This window comes from Aedes aegypti, chromosome 2 (genome assembly GCF_002204515.2).
Source record: "Aedes aegypti strain LVP_AGWG chromosome 2, AaegL5.0 Primary Assembly, whole genome shotgun sequence".
Lineage (NCBI taxonomy): Eukaryota > Metazoa > Arthropoda > Insecta > Diptera > Culicidae > Aedes > Aedes aegypti.
Genome location: NC_035108.1, coordinates 146,824,051 through 146,847,316, shown reverse-complemented (window position 1 = coordinate 146,847,316; position 23,266 = coordinate 146,824,051). Strand labels below are relative to the sequence as shown.

Genomic DNA, 23,266 nt, shown 5'->3' with positions numbered 1-23,266 from the left:
CATCAGTGGAAGTCGGGCCTACTATGGCCTCCAGAAGAAGCTGCGGTCAAAAAAGATTCACGCCCGCACCAAATGTACCATGTACAAAACGCTCATAAGGCCGGTAGTCCTCTACGGGCATGAAACGTGGACGATGCTCGAGGAGGACCTGCAAGCACTTGGAGTCTTCGAACGTCGGGTGCTTAGGACGATCTTCGGCGGTGTGCAGGAGAACGGTGTGTGGCGGCGAAGGATGAACCACGAGCTCGCCCAACTCTACGGCGAACCCAGTATCCAGAAGGTAGCCAAAGCTGGAAGGATACGATGGGCAGGGCATGTTGCAAGAATGCCGGACAGCAACCCTGCAAAGATGGTGTTCGCTTCGGATCCGGTTGGTACAAGAAGGCGTGGAGCGCAGCGAGCTAGGTGGGCGGATCAAGTGCGTATCGATTTGGCGAGCGTGGGGCAGAACCGAGGATGGAGAGATGCGGCCACGAACCGAGTATTGTGGCGTGAAATTGTTGATTCAGTGTTATCTGTGTAGATGTTAACTAAATAAATAATAATAATAAATATGGTGTCTTCGATAAAGCTGATCAACTAGATAAGACCTATTCGCCTAAAACATTATTAGTTCGGAAATCACTCCCAAGATGGCGCTAATGGTCGAACATTTTGATTGTTTGTATCTCAGTTCAGTGATGATATACAACGTTGGTGTCTTTGACAAATGTGTTTAACTGAATTAAATCTAGTCACCCGAAAACTTATTAGTTCGGAAAACACTCACTAGATGGCGCTAGTGAGCAGAGATTTTATTTGCTTGGATCTCGGTCCAGTTATTACATACAAAATTGGTGTCCTCGACAAAATTGATCAACTAAATGAGACTTATTCGCCTAAAACCATTTTAGTTCGGAAAACACTCAAAGGATGGCACTAGTGATCGAACATTTTGATTGTTTATATCTCAGTTCAGTGATGAGATACAACATTGGTGTCTTCGACAAATGTTTTCAACTGAATGAGATCTATTCGCCCGGAAACCTATCAGTTAGGAAAACACTCACTAGATGGCGTTAGTGGGCAAATATTGTATTTGATTGCATCTCAGTTCTGTTATGAGATACAAAATTGGTGTCTTCGACAAAATTAAACAACTGAATGATTCTTAACCTTATAACACTCACAAGATGGCGCTAGTGGGCAAAGATTTTATTTGTTAATTTTTTGATTTAATTTGGACAATGTTGATCAAATAAATGAATCCTAAAACCTTATTAGTTCGCAAAACACTCACAAGGTGGCGCTAGTGGTCAAATATTTTATTTTATTTTTATATCTCAGTCCAGCGATGAGATTCGAATTTGGTGTCTTCGACAAAAGTGTTCAACTAAATGGGATCTATTCGCCCAGAAACATTGTAGTTTGGAAAACTCTCCCAAGGTGGCACTAGTAGACAAACATATTATTTGCTTATAGGGTGGCTGATCCAGTGGTAGTGTGTGTACTAATAATAGTGGTAGTGCGGTTTCAAGCGTGTTATTGGCAATTTTTATTTTTATGCGTATTTTTCTAACATGGCCCTTGTGAAATTGATATGAATGTGTATAAAATTTGTTTGAAAATTAGTAAGAAAATTATAGCAAACAATTAAAAACCTTAACTTGTTTGCTCCTTTGCACCAATAATAGTGGGACGTTCCTATAATAGTGGGTTTAAATGGGAAATCAATGTAAACCACTATTTTAGGAACAGATGTTTGATAACCACGCTGATACCACTATTACTGGAACATGTTCCGGTAATGGAGGAAATGCTTTTTTGAAAGATTCAATGATTTTATCCTTCTAAGATTATTTTTTACGTAAAATAGAATCGAAAAGCTTTCGTATGACGTATTCAGATATGGAAAACGAGCTTCCGTTATTGCCTGGCGATTTTTTATTCCTCAACTCGTTACTATTGCCACTATCACTGGTACAGACGCCCTATCTCAATCCAGTGATTGGATACAAAGTTAGTGTTTTTGACAAAGTTGAAGAACTAAATGAGACCTATTCGCCTGGAAACTTATCACTTCGGAAATCACCTAAATGGCACTAATGGGCACACATTTTATTCGCTTATATATCAGTCCACTGATAAAATCCAAAGAAAGCTATTCGTCTTAAACCTTCTTAGTTCGGAAGTCATTCTCATGATGGCGCTAGTCGGCAAATATTTTATTCGCCTATGTTGAAGTCCAGTGATGAAAAATTGGGTATCTTCGAAAACGATGATCAACTAAAAGAGATATTTTCGCAAAAAAAAAAACATATTAGCTGGGAATTGCTTTTATGTGCGAAACATCAAGGAAAAAATCAATAAGAAATTGGTCTGCCTAGACCAAAACAATACTTACTATTGATTCGAGCAACAATCGCTTATTTCGGATAAAATGCTGTTTACATTTTTAGATGAGCCATGACAATAAATGGAGGCTAAAAAATGAAAACACATGTTTTCTAGCCGTCGAATGAGGAAAATGATTTTTTGAAGGAAGTGAAGAATGAAAAAACCGGCAAATTGACTTATCCATCCATGAACTGAACTCCAAGGGTGAAGGGCGGCTGTCAAATGAGAGTAAAATTGAATAGCCGCCAACTTAAGTCCAGAACCAGTTTTATGGCTTAACGTGGAAAAGTAAAAATTATTATTCGCAAAATTACTGGTAATAAATGTCCTTGAAAGATATTGTTTGCGAGCAGTTATTTACTACGCGATACTGCAGTGCGTTGTTGCCAATTAAATCAGAAAATTCTACTTAATTTCCAAAATGAATGTTTTGGAGAAAATTGGTTATGCTTTGACCATTGTTGGTCGTAATTTTGTATGGTTGTTTACTTTTTAGAACCAGCGACACATTGAGGTAGCAGTGAAGAGCCTCCCTTGCTGAACTCACTCGGTCCAAGAATTGTGACATTTTAGCAGGCACGCTTCCGTATGCTCCCCAGGTATTCTGGCCCGCTCTAGTGTCAAAAACCTTGGATCACCACGTGGATTCGGTTCTATCGGTGGATAAGACCATATGCATCAGTGATACAGTAACTTCAACGTTATAGACGAATAATGTTAGCTTCAAATATTCACGTCTGTAAAGCATGTAATAATTGGTGTCCAATATTTGACTGTCTTTGGACTAACTTTTGATTAGCACTAACGAAATTCTGATATTGCCAAATATATATTTCGATCGTTGTCAGATCCGATCCACATTGTATACTAATAACTTACCCAGAAAAAATATTTTGATAGTTTTGTTTTCATTATCAGCTGGCAAGTTTTATAGAATATTTTTGAAGACTGTTCTGAAACATCTGTAGGTTTTTTTATAATCAAAATATTTGACTTAAGATTTTATTTTGTTTTTTTGGTATAAAGGGTGTAAGTGTGCATAATTGTACATGTACATGTATGGAAATGTATGTATGTCTGTATCTTACTTACGTGGTAGAGCAGAAAATTGAATTGAAGTCACTAAATAATTTGGTTCTGGCATGCATCTTTCGCCTCTGGAATTTTCATTATTTATGCTGTAATTTCTTTATCAGGGTACGTCCATAACTTACGTCACGCAATGTTTTGCCATATTCATCCTCCTCAATTTTCCTCTATATCACACTTTTTTTTATGGATTTCAATTTTTATATGGGTAGTCAGTGACTACTAGTCACGCTTCCTTGTAACCTCCTCCTTCCTCTTCTGTACGTGACGTAATTTATGAATTACCCCTCACCTGCAGTTTTTTCAACTTGTTTACATCGTAATGGGTCGAAGAGCATGAAAATATATTTGATTAATCTCAAATATAAACTTATAGAACAACTAGATATGGACGACAAACTTTCAAGATTTTTTTTGGATCCCCACCATAGACTTGAGATTTTTTGGTGAAATAAGGTTTAACTTATGGGAATACGACTATGAATAACAAAAACGGAGCAGAATTCCAATTGTGAGATACCTTGGGCGTTAACGGGTTAAAACTTTTCAATCAAAATCTTCCTTTTAATATGCTGGCCGAGGTAAACATATTAATATCGTAATATTTGACAACCTTTTTTTAGAGAAGTTCCATGATTTAGCCATGATAATAGATTTCAACGCTTTGAGTACAGTGTTTGTTGAATTATCAGCACGTTCTGCTGTTCTATGATAATTGCGAACCTTGTACACTTATAGCAACCTAAAGAGAAAACGCAAATTCAATCTCCAAAGAGAAACTTTTCACTTGCCCCACGTGATTAGAAAATTGACGGTGTTTCAATTCAGTAATTTTTAGGTCTACGTCGAATAAATTCTAAAACTTTTTTTATTGCAGTTTAAAACTGTCAGAGGGGACAACTTAAAGATGGTACAGAAAATTATTTTCCGCAATTTTTTTCCGCTGAAATATTAAAATAAGATTGCACGCCGCCAATTTGTTACGGAGTGATAGTTGACAGGTTAACGATTTTTCGCTCTAGTATGCAATAATGGCTGAAAATTTTCAGAAATCTCTTACCTATCGTAATGTTCCCAATGGCCTCAAAGGTTTACGCTTGAGTTTAAAGCGTTAATTCACATATTGAGTTAAATATACCAATTATTTTCACTTACCCCATTTACCCACTTGCCCCGCGGTACCTTAAAGCATTTATCTTGTTGCAGATTCGTTTCTATATTGAGCAAAAAATATGAATATCTTTATGAGTTCTTATTGCACTCAATGATAGCAGAAACAGTTTTCAATTTGCTCTCAAATTGCTGTCACTTCCTGTAGCGTAGTCACATCAATTTGACAGTTTACTCGACATGATCCAGAAGAACACCGGAATAAATCTGGCCATCGGAAAAAAAATGACAACTTGTGGGCATATGAAACTATAGGTATGACTGTATATTGCATGTAGAAAAAATCGGATGTAAACAATAATTTGAATGCAACATTCACAATATCTTAAAAAAACAACCCGCATTTCCAACAGTTGAATTTCATCTATTCCATTGCTCGCAACATAATTAGTTTCATTCCATAAAAACACATGCTTAATCATCTATCAACAGATTGTTCTTGCGGAACACAATGACCACTTGAACGTGGCGAAAATCCTGCTGAACAGCGATACCTCAAAGCTTCGCTTGGGGCTGAGTGTTCCGTCGCTACCGGTCATAGATCACAATTTCACCGAACCGGATCAGGAATTCGATAGCTACCTGTTCGGTCTCAACGGAAACGTTCCGCAGAATACCCTATCGCCGGCTTCGAATCAACCGAACGAGGAAACTCCTATCCCAACAATTATAACAGAGGAGAACGCCCCTCCCCAGCCTGGTCCCACGATGCCGACGGCTCACGTGATCAAAAGCTTGATCCGGTTCCTCTCCCAGGACAGTGCTCAGCCGCTGTGGAACTACGAGGACATCACCGCGAAAGTGTGGACTATTAAGTCGGCGGAACAATTGCAGTGCTTCCTTCGGCATATCGTGAAGGTGTTCTCGGACAGCTATTCTCACGCGAGAATCGCCGAACGGTGGGCACAGACGGCGTTGCAGTTGGGGCTTAGCTGCTCCTCGCGTCACTATGCCGGACGTAGTTTGCAAGTGTTCCGCTCGCTCAATGTGCCGATCAATTCGCGCATGCTGAGCGATATTCTATCGCGGCTGATCGAAACCGTCGCCGAGCAGGGAGAGGACATGCAGGGTTACGTCACGGAGCTACTACTGACCTTGGAAGCGGCCGTTGACAGCTTGGACTCGGACTTTAGACCGCTGGACGTTATGAAGGACATCTTCAAGAGTACGCCGAACTTGAACAACAAAGACGGAGCAATGATTACGAGTGTGTACGGGAATAAGAGGTCCAGTGATGGAATACCAGGGTCTCCACAAGCCATGAACAACATGATAACAGGAGGCCATACTAGAAGCACAAGTTATTCCATATCCTATTGTTCTCGGAAGGCTGCAAACTCTCCGATCGACAAACAAGTTGAACTGCGCAATCGGTCCAACGTGTTAGAGCTGGAACGCAATTCCAATAAATTTGGATCTTCTCTGTCACGATCACGCAGTGCACAAAGTTTGAAGCTTTTGGGTGATACAGCTACCCAGGATGACAAGATGACCATCCTAGCACAACTGTTCTGGTTGGCCGTATCCCTGCTGGAGAGCGATTATGAGCATGAGTTTTTGCTGGCTTTGAGATTGCTTACCAGAGTGCTCCACAGACTACCATTAGATCGTCCAGATGCGCGTGACAAAGTGGAAAAACTTCAACAACAACTCAAGTGGTCCACGTATCCAGGCATGCACGCACTTCTTCTGAAAGGCTGCACTCATACAACGACATATGAGCCATCAATTGCGGTTCTTTCTCAGTTGTCGCCTCTCTTGAACCTACCCGTTTGCGATCCCACTCAGAGTTGCGCCTTCCCGATGAATGTGATTGCTTTGCTACCGTACATGCTGCTCCACTACGAGGACGCCAACGAAATATGCATCCGAAGTGCGGAGAACATTGCGCAGGTTTCGTCCGAAATGGGCCTCAAGCTGGAGAATCTCGGCACGGTTATGACCCTCTACAGCCGGAAGACTTTCAGCAAGGAATCGTTCCAGTGGACAAAGTGCGTAGTTAAATATCTGTACGACACCTACGCCCACATGGGGCTGCACATGTTGGCGTTTTTGACTGAGGTCATCGAGAAGGGTCCGAGCCAGATCCACCTGCAGGTGCTCAGCGTGATTCACTGCATGCTGCACTACATTGATTTGTCGTCGGCGCAGGCACAGCCCATTGCCGGCGATCTGCTGCGTGTTATCTCCAAGCATCTTGATGTAAGTATTGTACAGGATTTTTATATGCATATTCATTTCATCAAAAAACTATTAAGGTCTTTATATCGAGGTTATTTTTCAATTGAAATTTACGTTTCGTGAAAGTCGAAACTCTTTACGCAGGTAGTATAATAAAAAGGTATATTTCAGTGGATCTCTTAGACGATTGTCAGGCAAAAGTGATTCCAAGGAAGCGTTTGAACTACTATCAATAACATGAAATCAAATATATGCACACAAATATATTTTTACGAAAATTCCATTCCTACGAGTTGAATAGTGCATATATTTTTTAACATATGCAAACATATTTTTGTTTCAAAATTATTTAAAAATTGTTGCAAAGTCCTTCTCAAAGGTTCAACAAATGATAAAAACCAGGTTTAGCTTAAGAGATAATATTTACCTGGCAAAAATTTGAAAAAACTGCCATTTTTCGTTCATAAATCGTGTTTTGTGCAGTTTTTGCTGAATAACTTGGTCAAGATATTTTTGTAGTGAAATGTGATGTATGGAACGTTTGAAAACAATTGAATTAGCTTCAAAAGCATGTTAAAAGATTTGGAATCGGTTGAGCAATCATGAAGTTGTGGTCAAACAAAGTTGATTTTTTTTTTGTAAAGTGATGAAAAATTTGGAATAATTTACTTTAAACCAGGGTGGGTGTACGGCTGTCAACTAGGGTAAATGATCCATTAGTTGTGGGTGCTCCTATAGTTGCGGTAGTGCCATTTACACTGATTTTATTGAATTAGCTGCAGATCTGACACCGCCAATCGACGCATTGGTTTATTGATAAGGTACCGCGGGGCAAGTGGGTAAATAGGGTAAGTCTGCTCTGACGACTCATATTAGACACCTAGCGATGTCCTTCGGTGCCGCATTTTCTGCACAGCTTGCAATTTCACGACTTATGTTCCTTCCCGAAACACTTGAAGCAAACTTCAGGAGGCTGTTGTATGCTAAACCAGCAAACCGACCAGCCTGCCTTGAGTATGCCCAAGTTCTTCGCTTTGTTGGCGTCTGCAGCCGTCAGCCTGATCGCCGCCACCTGAGTACCCTGCGGGCAGGCATGATAATGCTCCTCAACATCATTAGAGTTCGGTGAAATACTCTAGAGCAGCGTGCTGCTTTTGCTTCTTTGCGAGGGAGCGAAAAAATGCTAAGCAGAGAGGCAACGAAAAATGAGCGAGGAAGATGCAGAACAAAACACAATAGAGTAAAATTCCATCAAAAAAGGGTGCTCTCACAACTCCCAGAGGACTGTTTGTTCGGGCGGTAGACTCAAGAGTTCTTTTGAAGTGTGAGTTAAGGTGAGCATCGCAACAAAAGAGAGAGAGAGTACCTGAAAAAATCCTCGCGTTTTCTTGCGCTCTCACTAGAATCGCTTGAGGATCTGTGTTGAAAATCAGTTTTTTCTCCTCAGAAAAACGGCAAAGTCGCCTCCTCTTTGCCTCGCAGAGGAGTTTCTATCAAGCCTGCCTGCGGGTCCTTTCTAAATTGGATGGCCTCACTGGCTAAGTCGATGTCACACTGCTCTTTGAGGGCAGCCGAGACCTCCGCTGCATCGGTGACCTCATCCAGATTTTTTACACTGGAGAGTCGCTTCAGCAGTAAGGGATCTTACATCAACCTCGTCGCCAAATACTTCTTGTGTCAGTTGCTTATAGACTGCACCCTTTTCCTTGGCGTCCTTCTTCAAGACTAGGATCATTTCACCAATCCTAGTCCGCCTTATGCTCCGCACATCTGCGCCCAATGGCGATAACTTTTCCGTGCTTCGCATCGCCTTCAGAACCTCGGCGTATTTAGCTTCCTCTATTCTGATAACGAAGGCATCGCCTAAATTCCTACGTTTTGCTGTTTTCGGTTTAGCATTCTCCTTGGGCTCCGTTTTCGGTTTCCTCTATTTTTTTTTCTTATTTTCAACTCGTATCCACGGGTTGCTGTTGCCTTACGCCCATGGTTCCAGTGGATGCACTGCCTGGTTCGGGTTATCCCGTGGCTCCCTTTTCTTGGCTTTCTTGGCCTTAGGCTTGGTGTTGGCCCCTCCTTTGTTGCCATGTCCTCTTGATCGCGGGGCTTGGCTCGTGCCTGCTTTTCCGCTCTGGAGGACGGCCGCGTAGGTCACTTTTCTCTTAGCAACCATACGTCTTTTCTCCATGTATTCATCCCCGGAAGGTCCCATCTTCCGCATCGCGTATCGAATAATATCATCAGATATATACGCGTTGCCTGTGAAGGAAAACACTTCGGTCTGACACGACCCAATGTCTTTTTGGCCTTCTACCTTGACAAGTTGTTCCTTGGCTTTCTCGTAGTCCTGCTTTGCAGCTAGGACTGATTGTCGCAATTTCAGTAGACTTGTTTTCAAGTCTTTGCTGATATTGCTTTTGCTCTTAACAAACTCGATGATGACATCAAGTTGCTCAGCAGCTACTTGCATTTTAGGGAGGTACTCCCTATTGTGATCCATGGCCTCGATTAGCCCCGGGCCATCGGTCACCTAACATGTTGCACTGGAATGGCCAGTGTCTGCCGTCGTCACAGTATTTAGGCTTCTGCCCACACTGTTTTCTCTAAAGTTGATGTTGGTTGCCTCTTTCCTTGGCGGCAACCTTAGCCGGTTACTGATAGGTCCAGAAGCCTCTCCTTGACATTCCGCTAGTTGTTTGTTTTGGTTGATCATCTCTTATTGGTTCCCCTAAGAGCCGCTATCCAACTCCGCTATAATAGTCGCCTTTATGATCCTATGGTTATCTATGCAAGCAGGGAGGCCATTCTAGGGATGACACAGTTCTTTATGGGGTACTATGTTCAGAGCCGGATCGGCGCAGGTTAGGTAATGGCATCTGAGCTTACTCCCGCCCAGTTGGAACAACCAGGCGACGGATATGGAACGTACCATTAAGCCACTCGCCGTTTCGGGTCAGTGTCACCCGACTCTACTAAGGGAGTAGAATGTCGCCGCTATCAGCCTCAAAGCATATTATCCAGTACATATGCCGTTACTTGTCTTCAGTCGTGCGCTGCCAGTACACATAATTGAGACCGTACTGGCGTTGGTCCCAATGTGCTCGAAGCACTCCTACTCGTAGTTCCATGCCTTGTCCGTTTGTATCGCGACCAGTATGCCATAATCAGGATCTCACTGGCATCAATCCTGATGTGCCGGTTGGCACTCCTGTTAGTTTGGGCTAGGGTGCTTTGGTACTTTAAGCGGCACCGGTCGCTGTGACAGAGTTGCATTCGGATTTTTTGTGGTTTTTATGAAGGTTCATCAGAGTCCACTACGAACTTCACCTCATCCTGGGCAACTCCCCAACTCGCAGAGGTCCTGGCCCCTCCGGGGTCCGTTAAGCCCCTGGACTTTCGTCCCTGCTGCTCCAACAGATTACACTGTGTAAAACGCATAATGCGAAGCAATAAGGGTGAAAAACTTAAACTAAATTACAACATCCTTATAATCCCACCCTTATTAAGCCTCAGGTTTGAGACTGAAGAAGGGCAGCCGATTATCTCGGAGAAACACAAGGTTACCTGCGCCATTGCTCCGGGTAGCACAGGAAGGGCACAATACTGTAGAGGGCGCCCTGGTACTGCACAGGCTTCGTTTGCGGTTAGGTTTTTTTAGACCCCCCTAACCATTAATTCTTAGGCACGGTAAGCTTAAAGCCGCATGAATTAGGGGTCACCTGTGAGGTGGACTTTTACCACCGGAACAGGCAGTCCGTAGTGTTAATTCTTAGCCAATTGAAACAACCGCTACCGACACTACACGGCTATCTAGGCTGATCGGGAAAAGGAAGTTAACATTGATGATTAACTCCTGACGTGCCCAAACAGCCAAGCCTTCCTAGATATGGCTTTGTCAATGTGCAGTAGGTGGTGTGTGTCTGTATTTTTTCTTTCGTGGCTTTATGAAGGCGCATAAATAAGATAAAATTATGACTCGTGAGTCAATGATCGTCAAATTTTCCAAAGCCTGGGGGTTTGGTCTATCGCAACGAATACTATATTGAAAAATTCCGTTCCGAAAAGTAACTTCTCAAAAAAAAAAAATTAAAAAAAATAAATCCGACGTCACATCCGACTTTCTTAAAAACCTAGGAGTAGTAGAAATTCTTTACAACGGATACGTATTTGCTGTTCCATGACTTATGAATTAACATTGAAATGAAAACTAAAGAAAATTAAATCGACAAGAAAACAACGGTCATCCGTCACATGTTGTTTATGGTATTGTACTTTGGGTTTCTAAGAAAAATGTTAATGTTAATAGCAATCAAATTGATAATCAAATTTAGTCAAATTTACGATTGTTTTAAACGATAACATTTACACTTTATACATTAGTGAGTCAAGTTAAAATAAAAATCCTAGTGTCAAAAACGTTTTGTACTTTTTTTTGACAATCAAATTATGCATAACACTTAGGCTTGATAGGAGTCAATCTGAAAAACATAATTAGAATTGTACTTGTGTTTTTTCTAAATTCAACAATTTTGAGACCAACACTGAGTTAATTAGTGCGAGGAGCACTGTTTGATTGAGTCTGAAGTTTGAATCAAATCTATGAAAAATATAAATGTGTTATAAAGACCTAATTTCTTCAGGTTTCAAAAAATATTGCAACTTTTTTATCGTGTTTCTCAATTTTAACTAACACAATACCCCAACAGAGCCCTAACTGGAAGGAAGCGCTAAAAATCCTCAAACTGGTTGTAACACGTAGCTCCAGCCTGCAAGTAGTACCACAATCAACCGAAACCAGTTCGTCCTACACCAGTTTCCACGGAAGCTATAGCGATTCGGAAGTGTTCTGCAAAAAAGAGCTTGCGGGCCGAACCATGGAGTTTTCCTTCGATGTGTCACAGACACCGCTTATTGGGCGGAAAATTTTGCTGAAATCGGAGAGTGACAGCAGTGCGGCGTTGGCACAGAACGCCGCCGCCAACAAGAATGGCCCAGCTGGTGGCGCTGGGGCAAGCAATGCTCATTACACAGGACACGCAGGAACGCCGAATTCTCCTCGTCGCAGTGCGAGTCTTTCTCCGGCGGACACGGCTCCGCTTAGCGGGTGGAAACGCCCTTGGATGTCACAGGTAAACCACAAACGATGGAATAAAGCAATGATATATGATGTAAATTTCATATTAATCAAAGAACTAAAAAGTTTTGTGAACCGAAAAATATCTATTCAATTGGGAAAATTACGTCATTTGTGCCTTAAATTTAAATATTTTTACTCAGTTCAATATTTTGGACATATGTGACATAAATTCATATGATTTTTGTTGGTGTACATCTAACGAAAACGTTCATGAGAAGAGAATACCAAATTTTCTGTCACAATGAACCTAAGATTTTCAGATCACAAAACTTTTTTAACAAATTACGTAATGCAAGTGTAAATACTATTAACTTTACGTTATTTTGTTTATTTTTTTAAGTCGAGTATTTTGATTAACATGAAATTTACGTCAAATATAATCGCGATTGGAAACCTTATCGTGGTAGTAGCGATAAATTAAAAGTCCTGCATAAATTGAGTGCTTTGCATTTTTTTCTAATATTGTAAAATTTTACAATAAACATTACAGGGTCGAGTACGTGAGTGTTTGGTAAACCTTCTCACTACCTGCGGACAACGGGTCGGCCTTCCAAAGAGTCCTTCGGTAAGTTGGTTTTATATTAAATTCTTCTTTATATGATTTTCTTGCGGTTTCAAATGTGCTATTGGCAAAAAAAAATGATTCTTATTCCCATCAAATAATTATGCAAATTGCAAAACAAAAATTAAGTGGCCCTTCATTAGGGCCAACGAACGCGCACCATCTCAAATGAAATCTTTCACGGATTTGTTTTTTGTTCTTCCCCAACAATTCCCATTTTTGCTTGGTTGCCCAGGATGACGTCCTAAGTTCGCTTTACTCGAAGGTAAACGGAAAACATCGGAAAAAGGTCCCCTTTCGGAAAAACAAACAATTCTGTGTGCTTACTTTTCGGCATTCGTTTTGTAGAGAAGGCTTTTGCTTTACGGCTAACTTTTATTTGTAATAGGAAATAAAAGTTGGAAGTAGTTTTTGTTTCACCTCTGCGACACCCAGCCAAATGCGCATTACTCACCTGCAACATTGTGATTCTAAGCATAATTGTCCCATGTTATCTTCTTCAGCAGCTGAAAGTTAGTTCAGTGTATCCTTCAAATTTTAGAAATTCTCTACTGCATGAGATTGGTTGCTTACATGGGACTAATATGCGAAGAATGGTAGAGCACACTTTCTTCATAATTGAATACTGGGAAAGTAAACAGCACTCACACTGAGAAAAAAAACCCGGTAGGGGTATTCTTAATCAGACCAATTATAGCACTTCGTTACACCGTGATGCTGAACGCGATGAAAATGAAGCTGTTGACGTCGCTGCACAATTAATATCACAAAAAAAATGTTTATTTTGGTACGAGAAAACTTTTTCAGCGAAATTGTTCTATGATCACAGAGTGACACCAAAGTTCCTTAATCCCAAAGCCGGTAAACTTCGAGGAAAATTATCCAAATAGATGATTTTGATGCTGTAGTATTAAATAAAGCCACATAAAGTACTATAGACTAAGGTGGGGTAGCAGTTCGACCTTAGTGGAATAATCAATATTTCTAGAAAAACTAAAACAGTTGAAAAGGAATAAATACCACACAGAGAACCTTCAACATATTGGCTACAATTTTGCTGAAAAAAAAATATGTCAAAATCTTTTCCCATTTTTTGTTTATAACAGTTTTAAAAATGATTGTCTTAAACGTATTTTTGGGCAATAGTTGGAATCTATAGTGTGGAGTAGAAATCCTTTATAAGAGAGATTCGCGGAAGCTGATATTTCTGTCAAAGTGTGAGCCAAATGAACATGCGTTATGTTTGTTTTGAACTTTTCTTGAAGAGTAATGTAAGCCGCTTGAAATTATTTCGGTAAAAATAATGTTGCATGAAGCAAAAAAATGAAATATTTTTCTTCTTAAAATTTTTGTCAATGCGATTTTTAGTTATTGATTTTTCGGCTGTTTATTAGTATGGATATGTAGCTCAAAGATGTATAACGAAACAAAATACACTTTTTAGCAATGAGGAAGTCATGTCCGTGTTTCAATATTATTCTCGTTGCCGAGCAAAATCAGCACTGCTGGTCAGTTGCCAAATCATTCCATTTTACTTCCGCTTATCTCTCTATAAAGGATCACTAGTGTGGAGCAATAGTTGGCTGACTGAAACACAAAATATCGATACTTTCATTACAGGCATACTTTGTACCAGCCATAAACCTATGTTTGCTGAAAAATTTTCATCAAGAAATTACCCAAAATCGGGTGAATTGTAATATACGCCGAAACTGGGGGGTGCGACCTGGATATAAACAAGCAGCCAGGCTGCTGTCAAGCTCAAATTTTCATCAAAATGATCCGAGTATGCCTAGGAGTGTGTAGTAGTGTGTGACAAAATTTAGATTCTCGCTCCAGTCCAATTTTTGGATTGCATTCAGGTCCTATAACAACTGTGCAAAATTTCAGCTCGATCGGAAAAAAACTGTATTTTAGCGCCAGCCGTTCAAAGTTTGTATGGGATTTACTATGGGAAAACTTACTTTTGCAAAGAAAAATCGCCAGAGGTCGCCCATTGACACCTATAAAAATTCTGAAACACTCTAAATTACTCAGACCACGATAGGCATTTTTACGATGAAGAATATTGCTGAAGATCGCGAAACAATCCGACACTTGTAAAACAATTTATTCAATGAAAACCTTTTGGCAATGCGACATTTATTAACACGTAAAGGAATAACAATAATAACAAAATCGGGCGAAATTTCCGAATAGTCTATGCTTAATCACTTTTTTCACAAGCATCGGATTGCTTTGCGGTCTTCGGCAATGTTGTTCATCGTAGAAATACATATCAAGGTCTATTTTTTATAGAGGACAATGGGCGACCTCTGGTGATTTTTCTTTGCAGAAGTAAGTTTTTCCATAGTAAATCCCATACAAACTTTGAACGGCTGGCGCTAAAATATAGTTTCTCCGATCGAGCTGAAATTTTGCACAGTTGTTATAGGACCTAAATGCAATCCAAAAAGTGGCCTGGAGCGAGAATCTAAATTTTTCATATGATCATGCCCGAATGACCAAAATGACCAAAATGTTCGAGATGTTCTTAGCGCCAATATAGTAGTTTTTTGCAAAACTAAGAGAAAACACTGTGACTATTTTCGCAAGATCAGGCTAATGTCTCTTTATTTGAAGATAATATGTGGATTTTAGGCAATTAAAAAAATGTTCCATAAGATAATATACGGCTCGAATTTTTACCCCGCTGAATCGAGTTTTTGCCCAACTGTGGGCCAAAAATGGTTTCCAATCATTTATGCAAAAACTAATACAATCATTCTTACGATAGGCCTAGAAACGCCGTTACATAAAAAATCCAACGAGATTTGATTTTTGTTTTGTTTTATGCAATGAAAATTCGATCGAAAATTACAATTATCACATCCAACAACAAAATATAGGTACCGTAATCCGGGGTAACATTGATCAGCGGGGTAACATTGATCGATATGATCCTTCTCGTAAAAAGTTCGAATCATCATTTATTGATGAATTATTTTTAAAGCATAAATGGTTTCTCTCTTTCTTACATTCATAGGCTAATGTAAATTGAAGTTTTTGCGAATATTGCGTTTCGTTCATTCGTAAATTTGTCAACTTTTTGAACCAATGATTTATATCATTATGGATGACACTACCGAACATCTATATCTCACACAAGTTCTGCAAATGGTATGAGTAAGGAAAATGCGATTGTTACTAAAATGGCATCGCCGAAAATGATTCCATTGTCAAATCTTTCATAAGTTTATTCAATTAAGCAACATTTACGAACTACTATACTGCCCATAAATGCATGTCAGTCCCACGTTTGCTGGATTTCCTATTCACATGGGACAGTTATGCGTTAATGGGCAGTATAGGGAATGCATAATTTCATTAGGAAATTGCATACTTTTAGGCGTATTGAGTGGTTCGAAGTGTTTTATTTTTGAAATAACTCAAAAAGTAAGTACCGTCAAATGGGGTAACTTTGATAGTTTTTTCGAAGAAAACTTGAATATTCATGCATGCTGTTTTAAAGATTTTGATTTTTTTTATTTTTAAAGCAATTACTGGTATCCTAGCTATCGATAGCAGTTGATAGATTTCCGCAAGATTTATTTTGAATGGATATATATTTTCTCATATAATCGAAAGTCGGTTTTCTGTTTTGGGGTAACTTTGATAATGGAGCATAAATCAAACAGAATTGAATGAATTACGAACATTTATAGGGCATTGCATACCTCTAGGCGTTAATCGTTACATGGAAATTTCTGACTTAGATTACAAAAATGATCACAGTTTGTTCAAATGGTTCTCGCTAAGAGATTTGAGAGTTCTATTATAACTAGGCTGTCAAATATAAGTGACGAACCATTCAAAACTACATCAAATAGTGATTGTAGAACAGGATGTTCGTAAGTGTTTCGAAATTGCTAAAGTTGCATCAATTTTTAATATTCGTAAATTAAGTCTCAAATGTTATCGATTTAAATGAATAGCTCTGTCATTCTAATATTCTTTACTTTTGCATTCGTTTTGCTTAACTTATCATCAGATATTATCATATTTCGTTTTGTATGTGGTGGGTTCCGCACTATCAAAGTTACCCGCATTATCAAAGTTTCCCCGTTTTACGGTAACCTGTTAGAATTTGGTTTTCATATTCGGCTTCGGAGGCCATAATTTAAGTAAGCAACGACATTTTAAATCGAACGTTGTTGGTGATCAATGTTACCCCATATCAGCTAAATCAAAAAACTTCTTAAAACATTTATTCAAACATACTTAAATCTTTTGAAAACCAAAATACAGTATATAGTCATGAGCGGTGGGTGCCAGTATAAAAATGCAAAACTTGCGACATTTGAATTTTCAAATGAAAAAATTATGAAATATCCTAAAAAACTGATCAATGTTACCCCGGATTACGGTATAATTTTTCCAAATCTCAAATGATTTTAGTAATATGTAGAAAGAAACTCTCTTAGTTACTTAAATAGCATTCGAACCACCATGGGATTTAAAAATTTGGTTGGTTATTCATAAAATTTGTAGAGTTGGAAATCTTAAAAAAAAATCATTTGCCCGCTCGAACTTACCTAAAAAACCTGGAATTATCAGGGATTTTTTTTCATCCTGGAAAAAATCTAGAATTCTCATGTAATTTTGGTCAGAATTAGGAAAATTATTTTTTTTTTAATTTTTCCAATCAAATAATTTCTCGCTATTCACTATCAAAGTTCTGTTCAGTTCTTCAATTGTTTAGTGACTTTTATCATCTCAGCCAAAAAATCTTAGGCTAGAAAACAGGACTTTAGATTACCAAGGTAAGGACAAGTAAAGTTTCCAGGTTCAGTTGGTTATTGGTCATGAAGCAAAGCTTACAACATGTCATGTTATTTTTTTTGCATATTCTACAAAAACTGTGTTTTTGTAGAACTAGGTATAATCTGGAAAACATACAAGACGAGAGAAACTTTCTAGATACACCACTGATGCTAAAAAGTTTCTGTTTTAAGAGAACGACTAATTTTCTTAGCCTTTCGGTCGTCGCGCGAATTTTTGTAACGCGAGTAGTCGCGCGGTTTTGCGAATATCCCAGGAGTCTGACCACTTAAGAAGATGACGTTTTCGGCAAAGTTGTTCTGTAGCTCAAGGGCTATCATTGTTTTAGCCAAGAAATTCGGGATTTTGCCACTAGGTGGCGCCAGTGAGCATGAAACTTTTGTATCGCAGATCTCAGGATCCTGACCACTTAGAAAGATGGTGTTTTCGGCAAAGTTGCTCGGTAACTTATGGACTATCATTGTTAGAGCTTGTTAATTCAAAATTTTGCCAATAGGCGGCGCCAGTGAGCATAAAACATTTGTTTCACAAATATCTCAGGAGCCTGATCACTTAGAAAGATGGCGTCTTCGGCAGAGTTCTTCAATAGTTCAAATAATTTCTTTGTTTAATCCTTAAAGTTCGATATTTTGTAAAATAATGATAGTTCCTGTGCTTCTGAATAACTTTGCTGAAAATGCCTGTCTAGAAAGTCAAGATCCTCCAGTATCCGCAAAACAAAAATTTTATGCTCGCTAGCGCCGCCTGGTTGTCCTATTTCTTGTCTCAAATAATGATAGTCCTTGGGCTACCGACTTACTTTGCCGAAGACACTATCTTTCTAAGTGGTCAGGCTCCTGAGATATCTGCAAACAAAAGTTTTATGCACAGCCTTGTGGCAAAATTTTAAATCAATCAGCTCGAACAATGATAGTCCTTAACTTACTAAACAACTTTGCCGAAGACGCCATCCTTCTAAACGATCAGGATCCTGAAATATTTGCAAAACAAAAGTAAACCATGCCCACTAGTGCCACCTAGCGGTCAAATTCCGAATTTAATGCGGTACCATCAGATAGCGCTTCAGCTCCAGAACAACTTTACTAAAGACCCCAACTTTCTATCTTATCTGGATTTTGAGATTTACCGATTTAAAACTGTGGTTTACTCGAACCGTATATACTGCCCATAAACGCATGTCAGTCCAATGTTTGCTGGATTTCCTATTCACATGGGACAGTAATGCTTTTATGGGCAGTATAGTGCGTTCATTATTCATTATATTCATTATCGACTTTCATGTAAATTTGTTGATTTTACCGCATTATAAAGGGTCATACTGTAAATAAAAACCGTCAAGTATTTTTCTTAAGAAGATTCTTGAGGAATACATTTTGGTTTGGTGTCGATAGATATCATCGTTGCAAAATAATAGCATATAAATCACAACTGTTGTACAATGTACAATAACGCGACAGCCCGAAGATTAAGCGAGTTCTGTCTTGTGATCCACATGAGATAGAAGGTTCGAATCTTCGGCAAAGTTGTTCGGATGATCAAGGCCATTCGAAAGGCAGACAGTTTGATTCGCAATTTAACCGCTAGACGGCACTAGTGGGCTTGTAAAATTAAGCATTTTAATCAATTTCTATCTTGTGATCTACATGAGATAGAAAGTTAGAGTCTTCGGCAAAGTTGTTTAACAGGTCAAGAACATTCGGAAAGCAAATAGTTTGTTATATTTGAAGATTGTTGATATTTTTCGGTGATTACTACACACTGAAACACGATTATAACGTTTCGGCTTACTGATTTTCAGCCATCATCAGATTTGTTCAAATCGATCGTTCACCACCAGTGTGGTTTTATTAGTAATAAAACCACACTGGTGGTGAACGATCGATTTGAACAAATCTGATGATGGCTGAAAATCAGTAAGCCGAAACGTTATAATCGTGTTTCAGTGTGTAGTAATCACCGAAAAATATCAACAATCTTCAAATATAACAATCGACGGTGACTTAAACCCTATAGAGCAAATAGTTTGGTTCGAAACTTTGCCGATAGGTGGCGCTAGTGAGCATGTGAAATTGAGCATTTAAAGCTAATTCTACACGCAGAGAATTAACAGCTATTCAAAACAATAGTTATTTTTGTTGTTTTTGACAAGCGCTTTCTATTTGATGTAATCAAACAAATTGCGTTGAGTCAGCAATGATTTTATTAAAAACAAAACAGAAATGTTTTTTGAATTTAATGGCAGCTTTTCAAATCAGATTTATTTTTGAAAAAACAACAAAAATCATCATTTTCAATTGAAGCTCTGTTTGTTTCAAATACTTCCATTGTTCATTTTGATCAAAGTTAATATCAGGTTTGACCTGCCATTTTGTTTCTCGCTCAAACGTAAAAATGTCGGTCGCGGCTGTTGAGAAAATTGTCATAAAATATTGTAAAATTAAAAAAGAACAAATCATTGTTTCAATAACGTTTTTTTTTTATTTTAATACAAAAATATTGTTGTTTCAAAGCAATCAATTTTGAAATCAAAAATTTATTTTGTTGAATCGCATTGAACCTAGCTGTCAAATTCAACAAGAAATATTTTTAAATCGAATTACTAGTAGTTATTCAAATAATGAAAAGCAATTATAAGCCGGCAAATAATGCAGGAATTTTGTTCAAATGATTCAGAATATATTTGACTTTAAAATAGTTTTCTCTGCGTGTATCTTGTGATCTACATGAAATAGAAAGTTCGAGTCTTCGGCAAAGTTATTCAGAAGGTCGAAGGCATCCAAAAAGCAAACAGTTTGGTTCGAAATTTTGCCGATAGATGGTGCTAGTGAGCATGTAAAATTGAGCGTGCTAAACAAGTTCTCTCTTGTGATTCACAAGAGATAAAATGCTCGAGTCTTCGGGAAAGCTGTTAAGAGTGTCATGGACATTCGGAAAGCAGACCTTTGATTAAAAAAAAAATCTGGTCGCTGCCACTAGTAAGCGAATTAAATTAAGGATTTCAAGCGAGTTATATCTTCTTACCCAGATAAGATAGAAAATTGGAGTCTTGAATATGTAATGATTTAAATCCAAATCACTAGGAAATTAAGTGAATTGGGACTGAATCACTGGAATATGAAGTGAATCAGCCCTGAAACTATTGAATATGATGTCATACCTAAATCTCTTTAATTTGAGGTGAAGTGAATCAGTCTTAAGTTATTTGAACATGAAGTGAATCAGACCTGAATCATCAAAAATGAAGTGATTTAGTCCTAAACTATTTGGAAGACGTAAATGACTGGAAAATGCAGTTAAACAAAAATGAATAACATAAACTCGAAACTTGAATATGAAGTAATTCAAACCTGAATCTGAATGTCAATATGAAGTAATTTAGAACTATAAAGTCAATCAGACCTGATGCACTTGAATACGCAATGTACCCAACACAAATCACTTGGATGTGGAGCGAATCTAACAGTAACATGAAACATGAATCACTTGACTTTGAAGTGAATCAGTTCTGAATCACTTGATTATAAAGTAAATCAGACTTGAACCACTGATATATGAAGTGAATCTGACCTGAATCACTTAAATATGAAGGATGACAGACCTGAAACATTTGAATATAGACAATCAGTCTCGTTTATGAAGAAATTTCAAAAAGAAGATTTAAAAAATAAAAACTTTAACTTAATTACTTGAAAATGAAGTAAATCAGGCATGGAATCCTTAAATATGAAGCAATGTGACCCGAACAACTAAAATATAAATTAAATCAAACTTTAAACAGTTGAATATAAAATAAATCAGACATGAATCGCTTGTAAATGAATGAATCAGATCTGAATCACTCAAAGATGAAGTGAATCAATAATGATGTCCTCAAATATGAAGTAAATCAGCCCTGAATCTCTAGAAAAAGCAGTCAATCATACCTGAAACACTTGAATATAAAGTGAATCAGACATGAACCACATGAAATCAATTGAACATTAAGTGAGTAAAACCTGAAACAGTTGAATATAAAATTAATCGGGAATGATTCACTTGAATACGGAGTGAATCTGACATGATTTATTTAATATGGAGAAAATCAAACCTGTCAGGGTCAGACATTTATCACTAGGGTATGGAGTGAATCAACATGACTCACTTGAATATAAAGACAATCGATCCTGAATCACTGGGATATGAAGAGTTTCTGACTTGAATATAATGTGCTTCAGTCATAAATCACTCACACACGAAGTATATCATTCCCGAAAATATTCATCAGATCTGAAACACTTGAATATGCAATGCATCAGACCTGAATCACACTTGAATATGATATGATTCTGATCTTAATCACTTCCACTTCCAAATGCCAATGGCTATCTGAATAATATTATGGACATTCTATCTTTTTAAATCATGAGATTTAATAACAGTCAACTCTTCATAACTTCATGTTCCATATCTCGACAAAGTGTTGAAGAACTGTAGTAAAAGTTGGTTTTCTTGACAACCCCGGATATCAGTCACGTCAGTGGTGTCCGGATTTTTTTGGCTGTCTGAACAGCTTTGTCGAAGACTTGAACTTGCTATTTCATTAGGGTCACAATACAAAACTAGCTTCAAATTTTTCATTCATGTTCACTACCGCCACTTAGTTACAAAACTACGAGCTAATCTGTTTGCCTTTCGGATTACCTTGACCTTCTAACAACTTCCTTATCAAAATTGTGAGATAGAACTTGTATGAAGTTAAAAATATATAAATCAATCTGTTTTGCGGACTTTCCCTTGATTTTTGAACAACATTGCCGAAGACTCGAGCTTTCAATTTCATCTGGCTCCAAAGGTAGAATTTGTTTGACTTTCTGAACAACTTTTTCGAAGAATCGATCTTTCTATTTTAATCAAAAGATAAAACTAGTTAAGAATGCTCAATTTCACATGCTCACTAGCGCCACCTTGCAATTTGGAACCTAACTGTTTCCAATTTTTATGTCCTTAAACTTTGAATAAACTTTGTCGGAGACACGAACTTTCTATCTCATGAGGATCACAAGATAGAACATGTTTAAAATGCTCAATTTTACATGCACACTAGTGCCACCTAGCGGCGAAATGGCGAACCAAACTATTTGCCTTCCGAATGTCCTTGACCTGCTGAACAACTTTGCTGAAGACCGCACCATTGTAGATCATCAGCATCTCGAGATATACCATTATAAATGTTCCTGTTTTGAGGTGATGCTAAACTTTTCAGGGTGATTCAATATTCATCTTAGTGTTGCAATACTTGTTCAAGCGAGTCCGTATTTATGACGGGTAGTGTATGTTATAGTTGTGATCATATGTTGGATTATAGTTTCTTTGTGTTTGCCACATGTTACACTCATGCGAAAATGGTCAATTGCCAAGGAAATCTCTCAGTTTGTAACTGAGGAATTGCTAATAAGAACACTTAACTAAGAAGCAGGTTCTGCCTCAGTTGGGATGTATAGTCAGAAATCGGAAAAACACATTCGAGTTAACAAGTATTTCTTGCGTAACTTTTCAAAGAGCCTTTGTAAAAATGAGAGATTCTGTCCTCCTTCGCTCACTTTCGGCTATAACAGTGTAATACTGAAGCTTTTGGGATATTTTTACTATATATCGAAAGACAATGCCATTGGTTAGACTTTCATACAAAAAACACAACAGTAGTGGTTAATGTGGCTTAGTTAATGATTGAAGAGAAAGTAGACAGAGTTTCTCAATGTTAGATAGATCATCAAGTTACGCGAGATTTCATATGATCTATATAAGCAGTGTTGCTAGCGACCAGAATAATGTAGGACTACAATATGGAACAGTTTATCACATTCGATTATTGTACTTCAACTTAATTTGTGACTCTATTCTTGTGATGTTGCTTCAGAACCAAAATATTATTTTTTGCAATTTCTCATCGTAAT

General features: G+C 38.2%; 1 protein-coding gene across 5 annotated transcripts in view; it reads left to right on the top strand.

Annotated features, from left to right (window-relative positions):
* Positions 1-23,266, top strand: part of LOC5564260 (protein furry) — a 384,478-nt gene that overhangs the window by 295,597 nt on the left and 65,615 nt on the right. For 3 of the 5 annotated variants that reach the window (XM_021842641.1, XM_021842638.1, XM_021842639.1), the window contains 4 exons: positions 5,068-6,837; positions 11,520-11,942; positions 12,441-12,515; positions 12,748-12,777. In XM_021842641.1, the coding sequence (XP_021698333.1) occupies positions 5,068-6,837; positions 11,520-11,942; positions 12,441-12,515; positions 12,748-12,777 (2,298 nt within the window). The remainder of the gene's footprint in view (positions 1-5,067; positions 6,838-11,519; positions 11,943-12,440; positions 12,516-12,747; positions 12,778-23,266) is intronic. The other 2 variants (XM_021842640.1, XM_021842642.1) reach the window with 1 other exon arrangement.